This window comes from Thunnus thynnus, chromosome 14, assembly GCF_963924715.1.
Source record: "Thunnus thynnus chromosome 14, fThuThy2.1, whole genome shotgun sequence".
NCBI classification, from domain to species: Eukaryota; Metazoa; Chordata; class Actinopteri; order Scombriformes; family Scombridae; genus Thunnus; species Thunnus thynnus.
In genome coordinates, this window is record NC_089530.1 from 3021719 (window position 1) to 3048586 (window position 26868).

General features: G+C 39.0%; 1 protein-coding gene and 1 long non-coding RNA gene across 6 annotated transcripts in view; one reads left to right on the top strand and one right to left on the bottom strand.

The window, feature by feature from the left end:
- LOC137196612 (uncharacterized) overlaps positions 1–12760 on the bottom strand; it is a 46203-nt gene extending 33443 nt beyond the window's left edge. Inside the window, exon 1 of the long non-coding RNA XR_010931267.1 lies at positions 12284–12760. This is a non-coding gene — a long non-coding RNA (uncharacterized lncRNA). The remainder of the gene's footprint in view (positions 1–12283) is intronic.
- The window catches only part of rasgrp3 (RAS guanyl releasing protein 3 (calcium and DAG-regulated)), a 57182-nt gene that overhangs the window by 16967 nt on the left and 13347 nt on the right, over positions 1–26868 (top strand). For 3 of the 5 annotated variants that reach the window (XM_067609338.1, XM_067609337.1, XM_067609342.1), the window contains exons 2-8: positions 15135–15273; positions 15526–15628; positions 17410–17472; positions 18472–18603; positions 21556–21703; positions 23244–23417; positions 26564–26680. In XM_067609338.1, the coding sequence (XP_067465439.1) occupies positions 15204–15273; positions 15526–15628; positions 17410–17472; positions 18472–18603; positions 21556–21703; positions 23244–23417; positions 26564–26680 (807 nt within the window). In that variant the 5' untranslated portion in view covers positions 15135–15203. Of the gene's footprint in view, positions 1–1791; positions 2000–15134; positions 15274–15525; positions 15629–17409; positions 17473–18471; positions 18604–21555; positions 21704–23243; positions 23418–26563; positions 26681–26868 lie in introns of all 5 variants that reach the window. The other 2 variants (XM_067609340.1, XM_067609339.1) reach the window with 1 other exon arrangement.

Genomic DNA, 26868 nt, shown 5'->3' on the forward strand with positions numbered 1-26868 from the left:
CAACTAATAAATTCAACAGCAACCAAAGAAAAAAATCATGCAGCCTTTTTTCTGTTGCATTTGCCGCCCTCCGCCAAAGCACCTAGGCATACTGCTGTAGGTAGGAAAATGACATCACCTTATGTAGTCTTTTGATCTTCAGGTACATAATATTTTTTTCTGTTACTTGCCGGCAATTATTTGGATTCTGTTTTCCCCCAAAACTCATCAAAAGGTCACATTAAAGGATGACAGACATTACTGGGGTTAAGTGGATATTGTTTAATGTTCTATCCTTCTATCTGTACTATGTCTTTTTATTGCTACAATTACAACTCATTAGAAGCTAATGAAGTACAGTGGGTTGGATTAACCAGGCTGTGGAGGTTATGTACTCACTGATGAAACAGGACATATGAGTTGCTGTGAACACACACATGCGCGCACACACTCATAGACACAGAGGCCATCTGCTTAAGCCGTCCTGCCAGCTGCCTGAACTCAAGGTCGGTGTAACATCTGTCTGCAGCAGTAGACTAAACATGAGTTCAAACCTGTCTAGTCTGCTCTGACCATCAGATTCATTCCAAACCCGACACCTGTTCAGTGTGTCTGCTTGCCATTGCGTCCCTGTGAGAACAACAGTGAGTTTTAGATGGTTCTATTCAAGCAGCTACATTAGAAGTTTAACTCTGTGAGGGATTAGGTCACAGTACAGTCAAGTGTACACTGTTAAAGTATGATCAACCGAGGGCTGTAAATGAGGCATTAATATGATTTGATTACCATGAAAAACCTCTGTGGTGAATTTTACATTGTTTACATCTGGTTGCTTAAAAGGTACAAAGAGAGATTTGCTTTACTACTGAGAACTACAGCAGCAATTCATTTGTAATCATTTTGACATAAATGAGTATCTTTTTATCAGCTAAAATTCTATATTAAATAAAGAAACATTTCTATCAAAAAAAAGGAAACTGGCTTTCTTTAGTGATCACAGAACTTTCTAGAAATACAAAAAAAAAAACTTTAAAAGCTGCACTAATTAATATTTAATAGATCAAATCACTATGTGCAAGATGAAAGGTGTCACTAGTAGTGACTAGAGATTTATCACTGTAGTCTTTTACTTACGTTTAGCTCATTGTTTTGGTATGATGGGCCAAAATTTCCATAGAAGCCGCAGGCAGCAGTTTTCAGTAAAAAAAAAAAAAAAGGCTCTGATAACACTACCTGCTCAGCACCAAACAGCAAACAGACAAAGTTAGTGACTAGCTGGTGATCATAGTGGAGCATTAAGCAGCTAAAGAAGCAGATATTTCCCTCAGGACTTAGTGAGGTGCTAAAGGGCGAACTGAACCTAAAAAGGAGAGTGAATTTCACTTAAATGTATGGATTGACTTGGGACATGATAATTGAGAAACCTAATTTATTGTTTTTTTGTTTCAATAAGGATCACAAATGTTAATGTTAAAAGTGTTAAATGTTCATTTTAGCCCACTGAAAGGTCAAACTAAAAAATATAAATCAGATAAATTAAATGATAAAAAAATTCAATGATCAAAAAAAAAAAATACTGACAGGGTCTTTAGGAGCAAATTTCTCACCTCAGTCTCACTTTAATCAACAATTTTTATTATTATATTTTTATGGAGTTCCCCCTTTCAAAGTGTGCAGGTTAGAATTTACGCATGTAATGATAGTTAGATAGAAGATTAAGGCCAGGTTTGTTATCAGTGGAAGGTTCTCACAAATACAATAAACCTGATGTGTGTGTTCGTGTGTGTGTGTGTGTGTGTGTGTGTGGGTTAGGTCACATGGCAGAACTGCTGCTGCTCCAGGCTGCTGTGTTTACCAACAAGAGGAGGAGGAGGAGGAGGTCATAGCGTAGTATACGCTATGGGAGTCTCTCTGCTTGACAGCCAGTAGCAGCCTGCAGCATCTAGCAGCAGTTACAGTTATCTCAGTAAGGGGACTGCTCTTTAGCCTGGATGGTTGCTGGTACGCTGCTGTTTAGGGGGTAAGACTGACTTAAATATATACTGTATAATATAGACTGTGTAGTTTGTGTGTTTGTAATTGCTAGTTTCTGTGACAAGATTTAAAGGCTTGTTGTTGCCTTGCAAGAGGAAGAAACTAGATAACAGTTGACTGTTTTTAGCTATTGCTTCATTTTGTGTCATTAAGGCCGTAAGAACTACAAGTCAAAGATGACATTTTAGTACAGTTGCATCTCTTAAACTGGACTTTTGTGGACAACACTAACAGACCTTCATGTGTGGCAGGACAGAGTAGTGTATTGAGTATGTGTGCAGGTGAATGTCTTTGCATATGTATTATACTGTCTGACTGTGCATCTGTGTGTGTGCACCTACAAGCAGTTTATGTCACTAGGCTATGCATAAGCACACAATGACGCATCCGCAAACCAGAGGCAGAGACACAGTGACCCATTGTGGAGGCAGAAAAGCACAAGTCATGCTAAAGGGCACAGCTGACTGTAACATGCACAGCCGAGCTGTGAAATCAAAAAGGAGGAAAAACATAAGAATGTGTTAGTGTGTGTATCCTGTAGCAGTTGACATATAATGCATTAATGTTTGACACACCGTGAAAGCAGTGTGATGTCCACACAGACGACGTGAAAGGGAACATTTTGAAAGTTTCAGAATGGCCTGTTTGTTGTTGGTGCGGCATCTCTGCGTCACACTGTTGAGACTGGAGGTAGCAAGCAGCATTAAGTGTCAATGCTTAAATTGTGGATATTTTCTGTGCTTACTCTGTCATTTTACTTTTATTGATGCATTCATTTAAAAGTTATACTTTTCTTTAAGCACTGACCCACATTTAAAAAACACACTAACTTCAGAGGCCTCTTATGATAAGTCCAAAACCACACAGATGAGATTGAGTCAAGATCAAGATCAACAAGTGAGTCAGACCCCAGCTTGAAGTACAAGTTAGCTATCTTTTACACTCAAGATACCGTTCTGGAGACTGACAGGAACAGGAGATCACTGCTGTTGTGGTATATTGTGAAATTATGAGATATATTGCTGGTGGGGTTTTTGTGAGGATTTTGAACGTCTGTGTGGGTTTCCTCTGGTGGCTCTAAAAGGCATGAAGGTAATGTATTTGGACTGTAGGTGTGAATGAGAGTGTGAATGTGTTTGTCGTATTATGATGTACCCTCCTCTGCCTCAGGCCCCTGCAACCCTGAACAGGATTATGTTTACAGAATGAAGGGAAAGAATTGAAACTTGGTAATGTAGAATTACCTAGAGAGAAATTCTGTTGACGATCCTCTGAATTGAAGTGAACATGCTGCACATGGCTGTTATCCTGCTGACCGCACCACTGGACTTTACAGCAACTCATAAACAGAAATAACTCACTGAATTAGATGCACTTCATGCCTCTGCAGTCAAGTAAAAGCAAATAGGTCAAATGTATTACTTTAGATTGGACTGATAATGTAACACTCCATCTCCTTCAGTAGTCACTGACGTCTGTCATTGTCTTGGCATCCTTCTGTCTTTTGCTTACTTTTTGCTATCTTCTGTTACCGACATTACTGATGTATGAGCCACGCTGGGGAGAAGAAGAAGACATTGTCGAGAGGGGTTTATCCTCTTAGGCGCATGAATGTATTGAGCAAATTTCAACTGCTTATTAGATGATTAGAAATCCTGTGTATAAATTTCACATTTTGGCCTTAGGGTGGTGTGAGAGAAAAGGTCATGTCCAGTGCCCGTATGACTCATTACTCAGGATAAGATAAGCAATTATAACATCCGACTGTCGTTTTTGTTTGCAACGTCCCACGTCTGTCGGGTTAGAGCACTGTCAATAGTAGTCTGAGTAAAATTTTACAAATAAGCATTTCTAACTTGGTTTTGATTTAGCTTTAGGCTGTAAAACAAAAAAGTACCTAGTTTGTTCTACTAGTAATATGTACTTCACTCTCAATACTAAATGTCAACCCCAGACTCACTTCTGGATAAGTAGGTACAAATAACAGACAGGTGGAAAATCTATTTGGAGCTGTCTCCATGCTCTTGAAAACAGAATTCAAAAGTATGCCAGACTCAGATTTACAACTCTTATTGCTTGGGTCATGACAACTATAGTACCTTTTATATTAACTATAGTACCAGGGTCGTATGTCAGAAAAGGTTGAGCAACCCTGACCTTGGCTGTTCCTTGTCACATGGCTAAACAAGGATTAAAAGAGGATGCAACCAGTGGATTCACCAAGGCAATGTCCCTCACAAGCACCTAGCAATGCTGGTCAATAAGATTATTTTTTAAACAGGAAAATGGGAAAAACAGTTACTTGTAACAATTGTGTAAGACACTATCCATACCATCCCGCTGCTTGCTCGTTTACCTACTTAGCTTAGCAGCCAGCCTTTTGCAATCATCCTCACAGGAGCCTGAATACACTGTTTGTATACTGTATGTTCTCTTCCAGTCATCACTATTCTAACTAAATCCTCCAGCTTTACCCTTGTGCCAGGACACAGGATATACAATCAAGATCAGTTGTCTTAACAACCATGTAATTGCTCATGGCTGTGCTATGGATCTCTCGTCAGCAATAAAATGAAATGATTTTTGAAATGGATTTCGCCACAAGCAAGCCAGGCTGTGGTAAAAGCCAGTAACTTCCTACGGGTTTGTACCACTTTTATGACTGTATTTCTACTTGTATGTCAGCAGGGATGTCCTCAGCTGATCAGCAAGAATGTCTTCAGAGCTGATCAAGACTTATTTCAAATCAGAAATGCCTCATAGGCCGTGTTGTGTGCTGTGGAGATGGCAGTGTAGGTCTATCGCTTGGCCAGTGAACAACTTTGGTCCAGACTGAAATATCTCAACAACTATTGGATGGATTTCCATGAAGTCTGAGGCTTGATCCTCAGACTTCTTTCATGATCCCGACTTATATTTCTAGTGCCATTGTCAGCTCAAGACATTAATGCATCCAATACTTTGGTTTATGACCAAATACCTGCAAAACTAATGACATTCCCATCAGCCTCAGCTGTAATATGTGTTTAGGGCTAATTAGCAAATGTTCCTATGCTAACATGCTAAACTAAGATGGTGAATATGGTAAACATTACACCTGCTAAACATTAGCATGTTAGCACTGTCACTGTTAGCATGCTGATGTTAGCATTTACACAGCACAGTCTCACAGATCCACTATGTCTATAGGCTATTAGGGCCCTATTTTAATCGGGCAAGCTTCTTCAAAGTGCAAAGTGAAGGTGTGGTGATTAATAAATACACTCTGCCAGTCACATTACTGGTCTCATAGCTCTGAAACAGCTGAGCCAATCGCAGTGAAGCATGACAACAGCTCAACAAATGCAGGAACAGCTGCTCTATGAAATTATATTGTAGTCTGGAGGTGCAGAGTGTCAAGACGTGAACACACAGCACCGGACATCGAAGAAAATAATTTAAGGAACTTCAGTTCTGGTAAATGATGAGTGGACTATAACTATAACTTATTTCTAGCTCCACTGGATTAAAATTGAGGCTTTGCCTTTCTTTTTTTTACTAGTTGCCATACTGAATAATTGCACACGGGCTTAGCTCAGAGTTAACATACTGTGTGACCACCTGTTTTGGAAAATTGGAAAAGTGTTCATAATATTTTGTCCACCCCATTAACATATACTAGGGGGGCAAAATATCAGAAACACTTTTCAATATAATGCACTCCAGTACACCACCACCCACTACCACCTGAATAATAAACATAACGTTGAATTATCACCTTTCTGACAAAGTCAACAAAAACTGAAAATGTTTAAGCTTCATAAATGTAGAATTTATGGCAGAGCTGCTGTATTGGATTGAATTACATTGCACAGATGTTCCTAATAAAATGATTCGTGAGTGTATTTGGAAAAGTTATCTGACCTTTTAAGTCGTTGGTGTAGTTCATCTTGTTCATCAAGGCAGGAATTTCATTTTATTAGCACAGACCCATTCAGTTGTTTTACTGACTTTAATGTACTTGAAGTATATAAGGACAATTGTATGTGAAAATATATAAAATTGTACATACATTTATAAAATCAAAATACCAAATTGTAACTTGTATCAGCAGATACTTAACCTTAGTCTTAGATCAGATACGTAACAGTTCTGCCATGATATCTGCTTGAAATGCATGTTGGTGGGATAAGGCAGGGGGAGATCATTCAAAAGTGTCTGATTGTGTAACAGAAAAATTTTTATTTGCTGAGAGAGGTCAACAAGTTGCGCTGGAAAGTACGTCAGCACCAGTCATTTTGCTTTCTATTTAGGTTAGCCAGCTGTACGCTGATAGACTATTCAAGGCAGCACAGCTAGAGTATGGTGATTGGTTGCCCTGTGAAGCCGAGAAAATGACAGCATGGAGCTTTAGTGAGAAGAAAAGGTCACGGTTCATGTAATTGAAAACTGCAATAGCCAATGATCATAAATTCTACAATGACAGAGTCACTTTATTATTGGTGTGCTGACGCAGATGAGAGCACTCATCTGACTCGCTGTTTCAGACGCCACTGCAGTGTCAGCAAAGACAGAGGAGAGAGAGAGAGGGGATCCGTTCACAACACTGACATGGGATTATTGTGCACTTATTGCGCTTTTCCAGTTAGCAAAGGGAGAGGGATATTTTAACATATATTCAATTAATCATAATTTGTATATTTTGCTAGGGATCAAATGACTATGTATAATGTGAAAGGGTTTGCTTGTTGTGATGAACCCGCAGAGAATCATCACTAACTCTGCAGTTCTCATCAGCTCGATGAAGCAATTTTAGTGTCTCTCAGCTCGTTGTTTTGGTTTTTTCAACTTTACTACTTTGCTTAACTCTCACGGCTCTCATCACCCTTGTTTTCGAGGAGTAGCAGCCAACTGTTTATGGTGGTAAAGCTGTGAGAATGCTAAATGTCCAGTACCAAACAGTAGACAGACAGAGTTTGGCTGGATGCTGGATGAGTAAATAGGCAAACAAAAAAAGTGAATTCAGCTTTAATAATAATAATAATAATGATAAAAATAATAAATTTGTATAGCATCTTGCATACAAGAAATACAGCTCAAAGTGCTTTACACCAAAAGAAATTACACGCACCAAGTTCTTCACATGAAATAAAATAGGTCTGTTAGCTAACAGGATGAAAGTTATTCAGCTAGTCAGAAATGTTTGAATGCTACACATAGAGGCTTTAATCTCTAGACCTACAAGGCCTTTAACAAACCCCTAGATTCAGAAGCAGTGGAATCACTCCCGAATATATAACCATATACTGGTTGGGCTATTTTAGGATTTTCCTACAAGTGTATGTAACTAACTATAACCATATTTAACATATCAGTTAGGTTCCCACCAATGGACAAATGTTAGATATCATGATGCTAGTAATCATAACAACCACAGGATCTGTGACTGTTCTCTAGCAGCACAATCCACAGTTATTCACATTTATCTAAATGTTTATGAAATAAAATGGCAGAATCATTCTTGATGAAGTCAAAGTCTTTCTGAGTGCTTTTAGTATTTTATATGAATAAGAATGTTTTAGCTATGTTAGTACTAAAATCAGACACAGTAGGAATTGCCATGTCTAAGCCTAGTCCCTTTTCAGATTGCATCCATTTACGCATCAGTTACCTACAGTCAAGGAACAATGCTTTCATTCATTCAACTCTGTACACACACACACACACACACACACACACACACATACGCACGTGTGATGTTGACGCAAGCGTCACAAAATAAATTAGCTGTTGGCCAGTGACGTCTTTTTTTGCCTCACCAGCCTCACCAAGGTGATGGCAGCTGATGACATACTTAGCCATTAACAACATCAATGTCAATTCAGCAGCCTGAATGATGTGTTTGGCTCCTGAACCTACGATACACATATTCCAGCAGCCTAGCACCTCAACAAACCACAGGATTCAATGACGTGGGAGTTTTAGACTTTTTATGGAGACTAGACTTGACTGAATCCTGTTCTGTCATATATTCTTTTAATCCAGTATTGTATTTTAAGAGTGTCATATGTAACATTAAAAACTGAAAAATCTTTTAAAAAAATCTATAACGAATATTTTTTTTATAATAATAATAATGATGTATCAGATGATAGTGTGTAGAGGCATAGCTTGTAGGGATGAACCTACAGAGGATTATCAGCGACTCTGCTAGTTTCAGCTCATTGTTTAGCTGTTCGGCTGCAATTTTAATGATTTAGTCCACTGTCAGTGCTCTCACAGTCATTTCAGATGCAGCAGGCAGCTCTTTACAGAGAAAAAGCTCTAAAAACCCACAGTACACTACCTGCTCAGATTCAAGAACAGCAAACAGACAAATTCAGTGACTACCTGGTGAACATAGTGGAGCATTTAGCAGCTAAAGACTCCCTCAGGAGTGGATAGAGAGCAAAAACAGAGCTAAAAAGAGAGTGAAAAAATCAGTTATTGCAGGTTTAAAGATGATAAGTCTGAAACATGCTCTGAAATATACAGTATGTATACTTAGAGATGACGGGTGAGAGTGTATGTGTATGTTCTTGAAATTGAAATAAACCCCATCTAATTTAAACATAAAGCAACGGCATTGTCTTGAATGACAACTGAGCAACTCCATCCACTGGGGAAGACCATGAGATGTGGCGGAAAGTGCTGGAAAAAGTTGGGAAGTGGACCGTGATAATCTAACTTTATGTTTACTACTGAGGTTGTAGTGGGTGGTGGCGTTGCATTGGACTGTAATATATTGAAAGGTGCTTCTAATATTTCCCCCCCTTCAGTTAAAACAAGATGTAGTTTACACTACACAAAGTCTTCTGGAGGAGGACGACTCAGCACAGTTCATAAACTTCAATACAAAGTGTTGAGAGAAATTGGGAAAAAAACACAAAAGTGTCTTTTAGTAAACTAAAACGCAAAATTTTGCTACTACTACTGCCACAACCTGGATTGGGTTGAGCTGCGAGCTTCTCAGGCAACAAGCTTCAGATGTGGTCAAATGTTACAGCAGCAGACCTGCAGTATGCAGGTAATCTGGCAAAGCAGAGGGCAGTCTGGACTGCTAATTAGGGAGATGAGAAACAGATGTCCAGGCAAGCAGCTAATGAGGAGACAGGCAGGGAGGAAACACTCAGCTGCGGTAGAGTGGACAGGTGATAAGTAGGCCTTCTTCACGGCTATGCAGCTATTCAGAGTTTCTTGTAAACAAATGCTTTTATTCAAAGCGACTTCCAAGCGAGGCAAGACAATCAAGTCTTGTCCAGGTTTTTTTAATTAGTAAAACATGCTGTACATCCTAAAAGTCCACATATGTGCTGTTTGGTAGATTAAATTCATCCGTTCTTGCGTCTCTTCCTCACGTTTCTCTTCATCCTTGCTGGGAGGAGCTAAGATGTGAGGAGGAGACATGAGTGAGGAAATGAGGAGCCACATTAGCCAAAGGGAAAGCACCTCATGTATACTAGAGCTCTCACACATCCTCCCTCTCACATTTTCCTTGTCCTTGAAAATATTTTGCGCCTTGATTAAATGAAGTTAGTGATGCTGAATTTCTGAACAGGATTGACTTCTTCAATTTTCAAGTTGTTCATTTGCCATTACTTATTTTCCACTCCAGTCTCTCTGGTAGCTGTCTAATTCATGCTCTCACCTGCATATTTTGACATGTCAAAGCAGGAAAGCACTGATGCAATTAACAACATTAATGATGGCTGTCTCCCATTTAGTTTTTTTTCCAAATTCATGATGTTTTTTGGGGGGGGGGTTTTGTTTAAGATTTTTTTTAATGTCATTTTTGCCTTTATTGGACAGTGGGTAGCGAAGAGGCAGACAGGAAACAAGGGGAGAGAGAGATGGATATGACATGCAACAAAGGTCCCTGACTGGAATCAAATCAGGGATGTTGCTGTTATGTAGCATGCACAGTAACCATTGAGCTACCGGGGTGCTCCGTGACCCTTGTGATAGTTCACCAGTATGGCTTCCTTGTACACTTGAATGGAACCGATTGTTAACATTATAAGTTGCACCTGTGTTTTTCCTACTATGACAAGTCAAAATGTCTGCTGTGAAAAAGGCCTACCAGAGACACAGTTTTAGTGCAGTGCATCATACATATACATATTTAACAAGATGCAGAAAAAGCAATAGAGATGGACCTCAACCGGATCCAGATTCTAGTCACATTAGCTCATCAAAGTGTGAGAAACAATGAAGTGTAGCTCTTTCACTTTTTTATCAGAATAATAAACTGAGCATGTGCATTCCAGCTGAAAGAGCTGAGGCTTGGTCCAACAATTAAATAACATAATTAACATCTTAAAAAATATATGTAGATATTTATTTCCCCCCTTTTCATTAAGATATTTAATGAACAGAATAGGAGCAGATGTCGACAGCTAACAGTCAACAGCCTTTCCTCACCAAATATGACTTAACTGCAGTAAATAATACTTGACAACTAGACATAAGGAGTAGCCAAGTGTCTCATTCCCCTGCTGTTTCACCCTGTCTTGAAGCTGTTATGCAACATTGTATTTTGGTAATACTTGCATTTCTTATTGTGAATTCTAGATCTTAGATTAAAAAAAGAGGTGTGACAGTAAATGTTATGCAGCTGTATATGGTAAACTGGAGAGGAATTTAATTGTTACAGGTGGCCTCACTTCATTAAAAGGTCAGAAGATCAAAGACCAAACTCACTTCCATCACCTCCTCCAGTGAAGCTGGTTATTGGTGGGATACTGTTGATGGTCTAGTCTTCTATTCTCATTGATTGATTTGTTTGATTATAGTGTTGGATGCAGTGGCGGCTGGAGGACACTTACAACAAACTGCATCAAACTATATCATTGTCCCCCACCTGATGAAATCGGAGGGGTGGGGGGCAATTTTATATGCCAATAAAACAATTTGCTTTCAAAAGCAAAAACCCCTGAGTGGTGTAAATGCTGCTTATTTAAATACATTTAGCATATACATATTGTTTCTAAACAAATAAGTGTTCATTTTAGCCGTGGAGTGGTTAAGAATGTGTCATTTTACCAACAAAGTGAAATTCAAATTTATAGTATTGTTCTATTGTGACAACAGATTTATGTTCTCATCAAAAACAGACGACATATCACATGATTTACATGTGTTTCCTATGTATTTTCTTAGTGTACAGAAATATATAAAGTACCACAAAGCTTATAATGTGATACAGGTTCAGATCAGTGCTGAATACAAGAAAGACTGAACACTAAAAACATCCACAGATCTAAAAGTGTAGGTTCACATCAGAAAGTATTAATGCATGTATCAAATACATGACTTACACACTCTTATCTATGTGAGCGACATACAAAATATAGTTTACAAAGCTGACATGTTAACACTAGGGGTGCAACGGATCACAAAACTCACGGTTCGGATCGTATCACGGATTTGAGTCACGGATCGGATCATTTTTAGGATAAGCGAAAAAAAAAAAGATTATTCTGTAACACACTTACAGCAAGGAACTGTTGCCCATGGTCTTAAATGAAAACAACATTTAAGATGTCCAATGTTTAAATAAAATCTTAAAATATATAAAATATTCAATGCTCAATTATTGTTAATTCAAATTGCAATATGAGGCCTGATACCTTCCTCTTTTAAACACGGTAGTGAATGAAACAGCCTATGTCCACATCATCAAAACTTGATGATAACTTGAACACACGTCTTGTCCTGCAGCTTGTTGAACGAGCCACAAAACAAACACCCACCGCTAACGTCAGTTAGCAGCTACGTAGCTAATTGGCTGCTCAGCTGCAGACACGCTGTCTGCCCATGACTTGTACTTACAGCAGTTTGTTTACTTTGTCTTAAATGAGACATTTAATTTTGCAATTAATCTGCAGTTCACATGCATATCACTTGTTATTCTAGTTACTCTAGGCTTATTACTCAATATAACGAACTGAAGAAATTGTCACAAGCAAGCAGCCAGACCTCCTGCACACTCATTCACTAATCACACAACATCAACAGGTGACTGAACAACTACTTAATTAAAAACGGGGTCAATTCCAAATGAATGAGTGAGTCCAGACAGCTCACTGTAACTTCAACAAGCAAACTAGGTTACCTACAGCACATTATATGATCTCTGCTGCATTCTTGTTAAGGAGATAAATTCACAAAAAAGCCTCAGAGACATTTAACCATCAGAGAAGAAATTAGCGACCACAGACACAGAAAGAGAGAGAAGCTGTATCTGACTCACGTTATCTGACGTCTTCTTCTTTCCTTCATGGAGATGAAGTATCCATGTCATAACGTCCATTTGTGGCTGTTGGTCATCTTGTTTGTTAGTTAACAGAACTTTGTGGCTGCTGGTTAACCAGTCTCATATCATTAGCAACAATGACAAACAAGCTAACTGTCCTGGTTGTTTCTCCGGTTGCTTCTCTCTCCAGCCTCCATGGTGGCGTCCTGTCCAAATCCATTCGCCCATTAGCTTAACAACAGTCCTTCCATAAATGTATAAAGAGTCCTTCATGCTGCTACAACAAACTAACTGTTGGCTAACGCGAGGAGCTATCTACAGCTCGTTATCTACCGCTGCCACTGCCTTACGGTGGAGAGTTGAAGATGAAATCTGGAAACTATCATTGGACCAACGCGATGTCAATATTACTTTCTGGTTGTTGATTGGTTAGAGAGGACGTCATTTTACATGTCTTGGCCAATCACAGATTAGCATAAAAAAAATGAAGTACATTAAATCAGTGTAGGAGATCCCGCCCTGCGGAGGACAGCAGGCACCGTCCTCCTCCGTCCCCCACTCCCCCCCACTGCCCCCCACCACCACTTCACGCAGACTGCTCTTTCTCCTCTTGCCCTGCAGGTGTCACTGTTGAAGCGTTTTAAACAGAATTTCAATAATGGATTTTTCTCCAAAGAAGAGAGAAAAAAATATTTTATAAATAATACTGAGATTTGGTAATGGTTTATGTCAACCAAATATTATTTTTTTATATTTTGATCTCCCTTTTGCCTCTCAAAAAATAGAGGAGGATCAACCTCCTCTGCCTCTATGGACCAGCCTCCACTGCTTGGATGAATGATTATCAACTGTCAGTCCTCAAAAATAAGATGGGGGGGGGTTTTCCTTAGACATGCAGTATTGACAAGGGAAGACAGAAACAGCACACATGACTTTCCCAATATTGATACCTTTTGAGAGTAGCAGGAAAATTGTGCACAAATACATTCTCTGTCATATTTGTGAGCAAAAGATGCTGTAACAGTTTATTCATTAATGTGGTTACAAACATTGCTGACATTGTTGGAGTGAAGCATTGTCAGGGGTGGAAATATCATGACCAAGTATACAATATCCCAACCTGCAGGTATAAACATCATCATATTTGGATGAAAATGTCATTGTCATTGGTAGAAATGTCCTTGTTGTGGATAGAAACATCATCAGTATGAATAGAAAGGTCACATCCAACAGGGAGACGCTGTCTCTGCAAGGAACAGATGTTATAAACGACGCATATAGAGTATGTTCCCTGACATGGTTCAGGTGTGGAAGTAATTTGAATTGTCACGTGCACTGCAAGCAACCTCCTGCGTGTTAACCATTGCAGCTATTAATTTAGGCAATGAACACATGCTCACTAAATTATTGTAAGCACTTTCTTTTGCACTAAAACAATTGCACATTTGAAGGCTAAGAAAATATGGTTGAAGAAGTAAAAGCAGTTCTACAGAGGGAGGACGGAACGATAACAAAATCGCTGTTTCTTCCATAGGATGTGGTTTGATTTTTAAAAGTTTGATATTGAATAGAATACAATTACACTATTTACAGAGGATTCAGGCATGACAGCTGTTTCCAAAGAATGGGGAATGAGCTCCAGCTCCAGAAGTTAACTTTGTGTAAGAGGTGGACTTGTTTTCTTGCACATGTTGTGGAGAAATGTTACCTAACTGATGGCAAGGTGGTACACCAGAGTCGTTAGCATCCCACGTTAGCTTAAAGTTGCTATGCGTGGGAATTGGTATCATAGAATTTCTTTAGAATCATTGAAATTATTAAAATCGCTCCCTCATTCACATATGCACTGTTCCATACATCATAAACACTCAGTAGTTTACTCTATAGTGAGCAGTAAATTGAAATTTTAGACTACAATTTAGATACAGTGTAGCAGACAGAAAACGTAATGTTCCCATCTTTCAAATGCAACGCACTGCATCGTGATGTTTTAAGAAGAGAGTAGTGTACATAGGAAGGAATCTTATAAAAGCACTGTACACGCAAATAAAATGGCAGACAGTAATATACCGCAGTAAATAGTGAGTTATTTCAGACACATCCCATGTGTTGCTCATTTGGATGGGATACTTTTGGGTGTGTTGTTGTAAGCTAAATAATTCTTATTTTTAGGCATGCTAGCAGCATGGCTGTAGGGCCGGAAATGTCAATCTGTTTGTCAGTCAGTTGGTCCACCACTTTAGTCCAGACTGAAATATGTCGACAACTAACAAATGAATTGCTATAAAATTTTGTACAGACATCATAGTTTCCAGAGGATGAATCCTAAACTTGAGGTAGACAATCATGGGTCAGAGAGAGAGTTCAACATTTATATGATGGATTGAATTTATCGTTTGGATATATTCTAATGACTTGGACAAAATTTTCACTTATGCTTTTATATAGCTCAACCTTTACTCAATGAATTAGCACACAATTTGGTACAATTGCACAAGTTTCACATACAATACCTGTAGTTGTGTTTTTTTTCATATGTTGTTGGTGGAGACAGAATTCAGTAGGTACTTGCATAAGTGCCCCACCTTGTCATTTTTCTGCTTTTGTTGACATTGATGTAGACTGAGTGCCTCCCTTGTATATTTTTAAAGAAGACAAAGATTTTTGATAAATGCCGATGAGCAAGTGTCTGCTTAAAGCTATTTGATTAATGACTGATTACACATGGACAAATTTGACTTCACATGATCATAAAACTAGCCATATGTATTTATTCTCATACATACAGTTGGCTACTTGTTATATTTCTATGTTCTCTTACTGATGACTGACACTCTCTTGCTCCCAGGAAAACCCTGATTGGTCCAGAGCAGTGAGCAGGAAGTGTTGACCTCTGTCCTTCCTCCAGCTTGGCACCATGGGATCATCCACACTGGGAAAGGCAGCATCTCTTGATGCTCTCTTAAATGAATGCATTCATGCATTTGGTGAGTGACACATGTGAGTGAATTGCAACCAAGGCTGGATTATCTATTGGACAAAGCAGGCATAGACACTCAGGGGCCCCAAAAGCCCCAGGTTCACTGTGTGGCAACTAATGTGTGGTAATTTTATTAAATGATTAATTTAAACTGAAAGGAAAAAATGTTAGGGCAACTTCTGCATTTGTACATATCTCATGAAAATGTACTAATGCCTGTTAAACATGTTTTAAATATGGTGACATTTTTTCTTCATAGATGACAATGGGGAGCTGCAGGCCAGCCTCCTTCCTCGCAGCCTGCTTTTGATGCATCGCTGGTACGTTACATCCTCAGAACTAGCGGGAAAACTACTAATAATATATCCCATCTGGCAGAAACCCTGCAGGCTAATACCCAACAACACAGTGTGTTAACAATATGTTGAAATACTGCTGGCTTTGGTATTTTAGCTGACTGAGGATACGTATGTACTTTTAATTCAACACATTGTAAAGTGATGCCTGAGATAAATTGCCCCTCTCCTTACAGGATATCCAACCTAAATCTTTTCTTTTGCTATTGGAATTCCAATCAATCTCTTTCAGTGATGCTAGCATAGCCATTAATGTTCTGCTTAAGTCTTTCCTCACCTTTCCTCTTGCTCTTCCTCTGTATGTTGATGTGAAATTACAGTATTGATCCTTCCCTGGATCGGTGTACTTGTAGCTGATCAGTAAGTGGTGTGTTATGCTGCCAGACATCAGACAGCTGTAGGAGGCTTTCTTTGTCTTTACCCCTTTGAAACTCATGACAAGTCATTTCTGTTATTGTTATTACTGTTCTTTACCTCAGGTGTCACACATCGCAGCACAATACTGTATGTGCGTTTACAGTAAAGTGTGATTTTAAGACTTCCTCAGTGAATTGTAAGAAGGGTCTTTATCTTTTGTGCTATCTTTGAATTGAAACTCTGTACAGCAAGAATACCAGTGCCAGATGCTGAGAGGTCTGCTTGAATCATAGCATTTAAAACATATATAACACATATTGTGGTGCAAAGCCATTCAGGGCTGCATGTACAAGAAAGATAGAACCATGAAACGTTATTCTAGTGTATACTTGAAGCCAGTGCATTGATTTGAGTACACTTGGAATGGGGATGTCTTACAGTCTTTCACAGTGGCCCTACAGTCTTCTGAGCAGGACCTGTCCTACAGGTTCCAAAGCATATGCTTTCCAGGTCTACTTTTCATAAGAAGCCTGTTATGGATTTTATTTAAAGCTGATCTTGTGACACTGTTGATATGTTAATATAAATTTAGTATGGCATCAAGTTGGAGATGCAGTTGAAGAAACAACAAATCAAGTTGAGCCTTATTTTATTGTCAGTTCTGCCATTATTATATAAGAAAGAATAATGGATCATCTACTGCTCTCCACACCTTGTAAGCAACATTAAAAAAAGGACAGATCAGTTGGAGGTGAGGTTGGAGGAGAAAAAATAGCAAAAATGTACTAAATTGCCTGTACTAGTGAATGCAAAAGCCCCAGTATGCCTCAAACAAACTAGATCATACAAAACGTCTAAAGGTGTAAGTGTTTATCCTGTTCTGCCTGCCACCATAGAGAGTGGTCATACAAATCCTCAAAAGCATTCTGGATGGTGCACTGAGTTGTACAGGAAGTGATTGTCTGTTTTTAGAAAGTCACAAAAATTGTTGGACACAATATGAAAAATTTTGGCTGGGAAGTTTTTGAATATCACTTTCTCTCTGCATGAGGATGCTTCACATCAGTCTGTTATGTGCGTTGAGAACTGTTGTCAATATCATATTAGTAATATATTAATATTAGATTAATAACAGCCACTGCTGAGGAAATGCAAAGAAAGAAGCAGACAGTCAGGGTGCTCATAAGCTTTTAGTCCATACAGTAGCAGCGGCACTGTCAGCTGAAACGATTCTGCATGATGTGGAGAGGAGAGCTTCCTGTTTGTCAGTCACAGACAACAGCAAATTAAGCAGTCAAGTGTTGTAAATTATTTCCTTAACATACTGTTTTTTCTCAGTCAGGGAGTGAATAGAGAATGAAAATGATTTATCATATATTGGAGTGTGTTAGTTTTTCAACTCTTGAAAAAAGTCCTTAACCTTACCCCACGTACCGTGACTGCAAAGGTGACAACTGCCAGAGAACCAGGCTGAAGATTTGTTATTTAATGAGGTAAGATGCCACATACACATTCATCCATTTCTCAGCTGAGGGCAAATCTAAACCCAAGACTACAAAAAACCCCAGGGCTAATGTAACGTCCATTCAACTCATGTCACACTTTATTTACTGCAGTTATTAACCCCGAGCTCACAGTTTCACACAGTTTCAGTTAATACAGATTTAATGTTTCACACTTGAGAATCACAGCCCATTGCTTCCATCCTCATAATGTGCTCTAAATATAAAGTAACTATAACTAAATATATTCATAACTAAATTTTAGTAAATTATAACTATATATTTAGTTACATAACCATAACTAAATAGAAATTACAAATATATAACTAAATATACAGATTTTCAGTTGTTCTTTAGTGGAATATCCAAAACAACATGTGCAGGATGAGATAATATTCCAAGGTACTAATTGATGAATGTAAAACAATAATGATGTTGTTAGTGAAAACACAATGAGGTTTGAAGGTTGTTAAAGGCATCTATTTGGGTTTGAATCATTAATGCACAATCAGTGTATTCAATTATTTAAGATATGTCTTTCTGTCATTATTACCCAATGAAATAATATATCTGTGCTTTATTTATTTAACTACATAGCTCATTTTATTAAAGTCTAATTAAGAAAGCAACCATTTAAAGCAAGAATGCTCATTGCTTGTGACTTGTTAAATTTGATAATGAACATTGAATTGATTTTGTTTTAACCTTATGTTACACCTGTGACCTTGTGTTTTAAGGACAACACAGCTCTGGAGCAGGGTTTATTCAACCCTGCACCAGTGGGTGGGGACACCACAATGTTGTTAATGTGAAACAAGCTGTAGGGAATTCCTGCACAATAAATGGACACAAGACACAAGGTCACCAAGGTCGTTGTCTGGTTCAGTTGAGAGAATTTGGGAGCTAAAATTACATGCACATGTTTATCATATCACAATAGTTTGAGTGTCAAATTGCTACCAAATAGTAAATGTCAGTGTGTGTGTTCAGGTACTGGATAGTGACATTCCCTGCAGAGTTCAACCTGGACTTGGGTCTCATCAGGATAACAGAGGAGTTCAGAGACGTGGCTGCTCAGCTCGGCTGTGAGGAGCATTTCAAACTCATCGATATCTCCACCATGTAAGACGCCTAGAGCATGCAGATACACTTGTAGAAACCTTAAGCTGATTTTACACATCAAAGTCTCTTTACAGAAGCAGAGGGAGCTGTGTGAGTTGTGTAAATTGCCTCAATTGATGCCACTTGATTCAGGGTTGGTTGGGGCCCACTCCTCATCTCTGCTCGAAGCTACAGCTTCAGGCTATAACTGCTACCAGCATAACACACAATAGAATGCAAGGAATAAAAAAGACCGTATTGCATTTTGATGGCAAGAATGATATTTGCAATTAAAAGTGTCAGAAATTTGTAGTTACTGGGCTGTCATAACTGGCTCAAAAACCTTGACAAAAAAGTGGAGGTGACACAAAAAATTTAAGTAAGACACCATTAATTTATTGGAAACAACTAAAAATGTCAAATTGCTATTAGGTGTGGCAGTCAGTATGTTAGTAGTGTTGGCATGTGTGTGTGAGTGATAAAATAGTGAGTAGAGTGTTGTATGGTAAAAGGAAAAGCAAAGACAAAGATGGGGAGCACCCCACTTCTCATCATGGAACCAGTGTGGTGCACTCTTATACTACTGGGAACACCAGGCCCAGGTGTTCCCAACAACAAACAATGACCTGACCACACTTGCTGGGCATCTGCAACACAAAACACAAAGACAAAGACAGGCAGCCAGCCCAACAGCCGAAAGAGGCGGTGTCGTCACATGCCAAGAGGAATGACCACAAAGAACTTTAAACAAATTCTCAAAACAAAATACACAACCTGCAGGCAACACTCTCCCTCAACTTCAGCACCAGCATCCTGCTTGTACACTGCATAATGAAGAGGAGAGATTAACATAACACAGGCTGCATTACATCACAGGTGACAACACGTCCGCTACCAGATTATCTGACCCCTTAATGTGGTGTTTGTCCAAACAATGAGACTGTAACATCAGATACCACCTAATTAATCTTTAATTAGGGCATTTCAGAGGGTTCAAAAATGTTATTGCGTTGTGGTCAGTAAAGACAACAGCTGGCACTCCTGAACTCATATACACATCAAAATGACACAAAGCCCAGACTAAAGCCAAAGTCCCCTTTTTGCTCACAGAGTAGTCAAGCTGGTGTTAAATATCTTCGAAAAGAAATTTACAGGCCTATCCACCTCATGATTGTCAGACTGCATCACTACTGCACCTGCCGTATGTGACTGGCATCCACCTGCAGCTTGAACAGCTTCTCCACACAGGGGGCACCCAGTACCAGAGCACTACACAAAAGGGCCTTGAAGTTCTGGAAAGCCTGCTGACAAACAGGAGACCACACATATTTAAGATTTGCCTTTAACAAATCAGTAAGTAAGTAAATAAGTAAGTAAGTAAGTAAGTAAGTCAGTAAATAAGTAAGTAACACCAAGTCATTGGGTCTAAAACCGGTGCTCTCCTGGGTTACCTCCCTGGCTGCCAACATTAGCCACAACAATTCTTCCTCCCAATCCTTGCCAAACTCTGTGCAAAATGTGCACAGCAGTGATTCAATTGTCTGATGAAAATGCTCCTGACTTAATGCATGATAGGCTGACGACTGAGAGTGCTTTACCCAAAGTTTTTTCAACAACTGCACAAACATATGGGAGGAAAAGTTAGAACCTTGATCACTTTGGGATGCTTAAGATGGAAAAAAATTGCTTTAACCACAGACCTGGTTGTTATTGACCGCAGGGGATTCGCAGCTGGATATCTGGTGGCCTGACACATGACGGTCAAAAAATACTTTGCTTCTGACCTAGGAGGAGGCAGGAGTCCAACACAGTCAATGATTATGTGCTCAAATGGTTCACCAGTGGCAGGTATTGGGTCAGTGGGGCAGGCTTAATAACCTGGTTTGGCTTGCCAGTCATTTGACATGTGTGGCAAGTTCGGACGTATTCGGACACTTCCTTTTTTAGCCGAGGCCAAAAGAAGTTCCATAAAATATGGTCATATGTCTTCCTGACCCCCAGATGCCCTGACTGGTCATGAGCCAACTGCAAAACCAAGTTACAAAGTCTGGCTGGTACTACAATTTGGAAAATTAGTTTTCCCACTCTCTGTGACTGGGATCACAGTCTCGAGCAGCTCCTTAATGGAGGGATCTGATTGCTGCTCTGCTACCAGCTCTGCATGTGAAACAGACAATAGAAAGTCAGACAAGTTCACACATGATTCTTCTATCACACTCACTCTATCAGGTTCACCACCAGCATAAGACCCAGCACGTGTCACAACACATCCTGCAAACACCTCCGGGAAGTTACGTTCACTCTCATCTGGTTCACTGTTAATCACAGGAACTGGGGTAACAACTGGAGATGGCAGAACATCCGGCCACACACGTCCACCAGCTAGCCCATTCCCCAAAATGAGATGGACTCTTCCCACCGGCAACGCCAGGCACACTGCGATGAACACCTCCCCCTTCACCAGATCTGAAAAGAGATGCAGCCTGTGCACTGGAGCAGACAAGATAGACAATCCCATACCCAGAACTAGTGCTGAATCTCCAGTATCAGACTCCTCTAAAAAAGGGAAAACTGACTCCAGGATAAACGAACCCAATGTGTCTGTGTCTCTCAGGATTGTAACAGGCACTTTCTCACTGTGTCCTGACAGGGAAATATAACCACTTCTTATGAAAGGCAAATAAGCATCATCACAAGGAACTTTCTCATACACTTGAGGACAAGGTAGGTCCTGGATGAACAACAAACCCAGCAGTCCGTTAACCGTACCATTAATGGTAAACTAATCCAATTTTTAATCTTAATCTGGACCCAGCACCTTGATGGAACAAGTGATGGCTAAAATGACCCCCTTTCCAAAAATGTCATCACTGAAGGAATAAAATCAGGATAGTACAGGGACAGTACAGGAATAGACACCCACACATTCCACCAGTTTCTGAGCACTGACTTTCTAAATTGTTCTCCTTGTAGCCCATCGTATGACTGGATGCGTAAATTAACCCAGCGGAAGAAACAGGCAAAGAAAGGCAAAGCCTCATTGCTGTTTGACCACCTGGAGCCCATGGAGCTGGCTGAGCATCTCACCTTCCTGGAGTTCAAGTCCATCCGGAGGATATCGGTATGTCTACAGACAGCTCTTACCTCTGTTTCTCTGCTTCTGGTCAGGCCTTTAAATTACTCAACCACTAATAACAGCTGTGCTTCTATCCAACAATCAAATAGATTTTATTTTTAAAGAATATTTCTCACAAAATAAAAATGTGTTACGTTTCCATCAGCTGGGGGGGAAAAAGGGACTTGACACATATATAAAATAAGTTGTTCAAGTCTTCCAAGACTGATAGCATTAATATACAGATTTTCAGTGGACCAGTCGTGGCACAGCCAGTGTATTTAATTATTTAAGATATTTATTTCCATCATTATTACCCAATGAAATAATGTATCTGTGCTTTAATTTAAATAATTTGAGCAATTCAAAATACATAGTTATTTTAATAAAGTCTAATTAAGAAAACAACCATTTAAAGCAAGACTATGTAAGTTTTGAAAGAAGAATTAAATTTTCCCTCTTACAATTGAAAAGCTGATTTTATAAGCATTAAAATGCACAGTCGCACAAGAGTGGGGAAGTGAGATCTGGTCATTCATGACGCATGTGGAGACACATGTTAATACCAGGTGTAAAGAGACGTACTTAGAGCCGTCCACTTGTGATCAGATCACCTGCAATGGATGTTAATGCCAGGTGTAAACAGGGCCAATGTGTTGGTTTCATGCAAGTACTGAACTAGTTTCATTAGAAGCAGTGTTTGAGTCACTTATTAGTCAGTTGTTGAGGTCAATAAAATTAATTTGCTAATGAAAAAAGCATGGTGAATTATTTCATGCTAGGTTAAATATGATGTCTTTTTCCTGAAATTTCATAATCTACTCTGTGAACTGGTGACACTCTGTTCAGCACTGCTGAAAATGTTCCTGAAAGCCTCTTGGGAAGCTGTACATCTGCTGTTGAGCTTTGATGTGAAGCTCGCTGGCCTCTGGGTGAACTTCCCTGTTCACTTTCCAGGTGGTTGATTGGTAATAATGGCAGCATAGAGATCAAGGTGTATTTTCAGGGTGTTATTGGAGCTGCGATAAGAACATGTGTCCTTGAACATGTAATGTAGTGATGTGGAAAACTGCTGCTTTAATTCACATAATAATAATTTTCCACACATGGCCAGAGTTTGTCTTCTAAAGATAAATTTCAAATACCCTTTAGTGTCTTAATGTCCATGTGACGTGCGTGAACCCTTGATCTCCCTCTAGTGCCACCATCAGGCCAAATTTCCTGTTAAACACACAGAATATCCAAATCAAACAGGCAAAAATTCATTCATTCATTACATTCAATCTTCCCAGAGGATTATCCATTTCCATTCTGGACATCTCTCCAGTGTTCCTCAAGCACCATTGTAAGATCATAATATCCACTTTGCTTATGAAACGTTTTATAATCTAACAGGCTTCAAATGAGCCCTGAAATTAGCACAACATTGGTGCAGGATCAGTCCCATTCCTTTTCCTGTACCACCCTCATTTTTAGACCTTTAGGCTCCTAAAGATAAGAAAATTGTCATCTGAGTGTCTCATCTGTACTTCCATGTTGTCCCCAGTTCACTGATTACCACAGCTATGTGATCCACGGCTGCCTGGTGGAGAACCCGACTCTGGAGCGGTCGATTGCTTTGTTCAATGGAGTCTCGCAGTGGGTCCAGCTCATGGTGCTCAGCAAGCTAACACCTCAGACCAGAGCAGAGGTCATCACCAAATACATCCATGTGGCTCAGGTAAGAGAGAGGAGGCACAGTGGGGGATTTGGAAATGACATGGCTAACATACAATTTAACATATATATGCAACAGTGGTGGCTGGTGACTCAAAAAATTGGGGTGGGGGGCAATTTTATATGCCAATAAAACAATTTGCTTTCAAAAACAAAAATCCCTGAGTGGTGAAAAGGCTGCTTCTTTAAATACATTCAGCATTATGCAAGCCCCCTGCTGACGAGACCAGCATATAAGTCTCACATGCTCTTGGTTTCAACATCCCATACCAAACTCCCTCACCAGCCAAGAACAGAGTCCTCCTGACTGAAATACACACTGACTGCACATGACTGTGTTTATCTGGACAAATACAAGAGTAAACTCTTGTCTCCTCCCCTGGACAAAACTCTCTTAGCTGTGTTTGTGCATGTTTTTTGCAGGTGTTCTAAAGGGCCATCACTATTTATTCATAATTTAAACCACCATCCAAACAAAGGCCAAAAATGAAATACTCAAACCTTGATGGTATAATGGAAATGGTAAATGTTCATGCTATGATTATTGTGGGTAAAAATATTACAATAAAGGGTATTATCATGATAATCTTTCCTACTATTAGTCTTGATTGTCATTGATTTGATGAAACCTAACAACAGTGAACTGGATATTATAGCTTTGTTGGACAAATACAACAAAAACACCATAAACAAAAGCAGGTTGGTGGTTAAAAGTTTAAGACATTTGACTGGAAATGACTTCAAATGTAGCTCAGAGTCTCTTCCTATTCATCGATTCATGTTTTCATACGTCCTCTGCTTTCTTTTGAATGTTAATACTTGTGAAAGAAACATAAAATCCTTCACACTGTTGATCACTTGTATTTATTTACTTACTTTTTCCGACCTAGCCTCACTTTGGTTGATCAAATAGCCTATGTTAGTGTAGTAAATCATGGCCAGAGTATCTAGAGCTAGATGTGTAGCCTGGTTCTCCGGTGCTGCTGTGTCTCTGGTAGAAATGTGCTCCCTTGTGGTTAATGAAAATAAAACTTCTAATGAAGACAAAACAGAAAGCTGTTCTGTCCTCTGGAAATGGCAATAATTACGCTATTACATTCATTATGCTAGTCATTAGTTATGCTAATACTGTCCATTTGTTGAGGATGCTGCCCAGTGTCCATGATGGTCCCCTGCTCTCACCACCCTCCCCCCTACTCCAGTATTTTATCTTCTCAGTTTTACTTCCACCTAATATAATTTCAACACCCATAAAATGATCTCCTGAAGCAAGACAAACATGGTTAGTGCCAGTCTACAATGTGATCTCAGAGCTTCGCCAAGCCGGCATGTCATTACAGACTACTCTCATACATTGATAGTGATGCTTGCAATCAATAACACAACCTTTCATCTATGGAAGACTAGCTGGGTCATAATTATATTAATAAAATAGGTAATGAAATAAGTACATACATTATCTAACAATGAAATAAGTGAATAAATTATGAAATATATTAATAAGAAATTTAATAAATAAATACAAAATGAAATAAAATAATAAACATATATTTATTTATTTCAATGGATACTGATTATTTGTATTTATTTACTATTTATTATTATTATTATTATTATTATTTATATAAGTTAATTAATTCATTTTAATTGCCTGTTTTATTATTATAATGAAGACCCATCCAGTCCTTGATAATCATCACGTACTAAGCCTCTTATTTGTTTTTATGTTATATCTGTTTAGTGATAAAGACATTTTTTTCAAGATGATTCTTGTCACAATAATGTCTGAATTTACTCATCTTGTTGATAGTTTCTAACATTAGTAACAGCCATCTCTACTTTTTATTTTAAAAAAGTCTTCCATGGAGCCAACATTGTCAATGTTGCATCCATTTATAAACAAAAGATGCACTTGAGTTATCTGTCAACCACTAAAGCTGTCTCATTAATATTCATGGAAGGTGTATATATGTTATCGGCAATTGTGTTGCATCTCCATCTTATCAGAGCACCTAAGAGTTTCTCCATTTATCCTCCATCAGTATTGAAAGGATTGGATCAGTGTCCTAATGACAAGCTCTCAGTGATCTTGTCTCCTGTGAGACAGCAGACTGTCTGCACACAGGCTCGAGGATGAATGCATTTAACACACTGCTATCAAGTGTGTGCATTACATGTAATAATACTGAGTTAGTTTTTAAGACTGTTTGATTTGTTAAAAAAGAAATTATCATTTGTCTGTTGCTCCCAAGATCCTGTTATCTATACCTGCCCCCTACATAAACTCTCTATGTATTGTACTGTATAATAGCCTTAATAGATATCGTTTCTCTTGTGTTATAATCAGAAACATGAACGGTAGTCCAAAAGCATGCTTGGCAATTACACATTCCTGCATTAAGAAAATATAACATGCATCACAGCTTTCCTTTGATATTTAAAAACACCCTCCAGGCATGGTTTAACATATAAAAATACTCTGCTTTGAATAATAATTTGTGTCTGATATGGTTGAAATGTTCCCCCATCAGTAGATGAATGCATTAACTCAAATATGCAGCTGAAGGAACAAGAAGACAAACACATTTTTGAGTGGAGGGGCACTATTCCACGAAATCTCACTGTGCAGCGGAGACTGTCCTTCCAAGAAAAATGACAGGGTCAGTTGATTACCCTAAAGCAACATATGTGTACGTTCAAGTGACAGCACCCTCTAGTAGCTGTGGTAATTATGACTGGAGCAAAGGAGGAAATCAGATGACATTATTATAGAGAGACAAAGTCCACCTAGGGAGGAGGTCAGGGTGGATGGATAGGTCAACAAAACAGACTTTCACACAGTTGTTTCCCGTATTCAACCACAAGTCAACAGTGTTTTAACTGATTTGTCCCTAAACCTAACCAAACCTTAACCTTTGCATTATCACATCATAAACATCATTATTTTTCAACAGTGATGGGTAACAGTTTTGGTCCTGCTGATAGGAGCATCAGATCAGAAAGTGAAGGGGGCATTCAGGTTTCATTATCACCTAATTGGGATCTTTTGCAATAGAACAGCACCAAGACAAGACAGAATGTGTTTGATGAGATCAGCTTGACAAGATCAAAAGTGAGAGTTTAAACATGTAACTCTCTGTCTCTCATCAGAAACTTCTGCAGCTGCAGAACTTCAACACTCTGATGGCAGTGGTGGGGGGGCTGAGCCACAGCTCCATTTCTCGACTGAAGGAGACTCACTCTTATCTAGCTGCAGAGGTCGTGAGGGTAAGTCACTTACTAATGCACTTTTATGTATATACATAAAATTCAGTACACATGCATTCCTACATATGAACATACAAATCAGTATAACACTATATACAGGACTTAGTAATATATGGTTATAGGAGGTTCAGTGGTAATGTGTTAGTAGGCTAACCAGGCTTTGCCATGTTTGGCCATTTTCCTTCCAG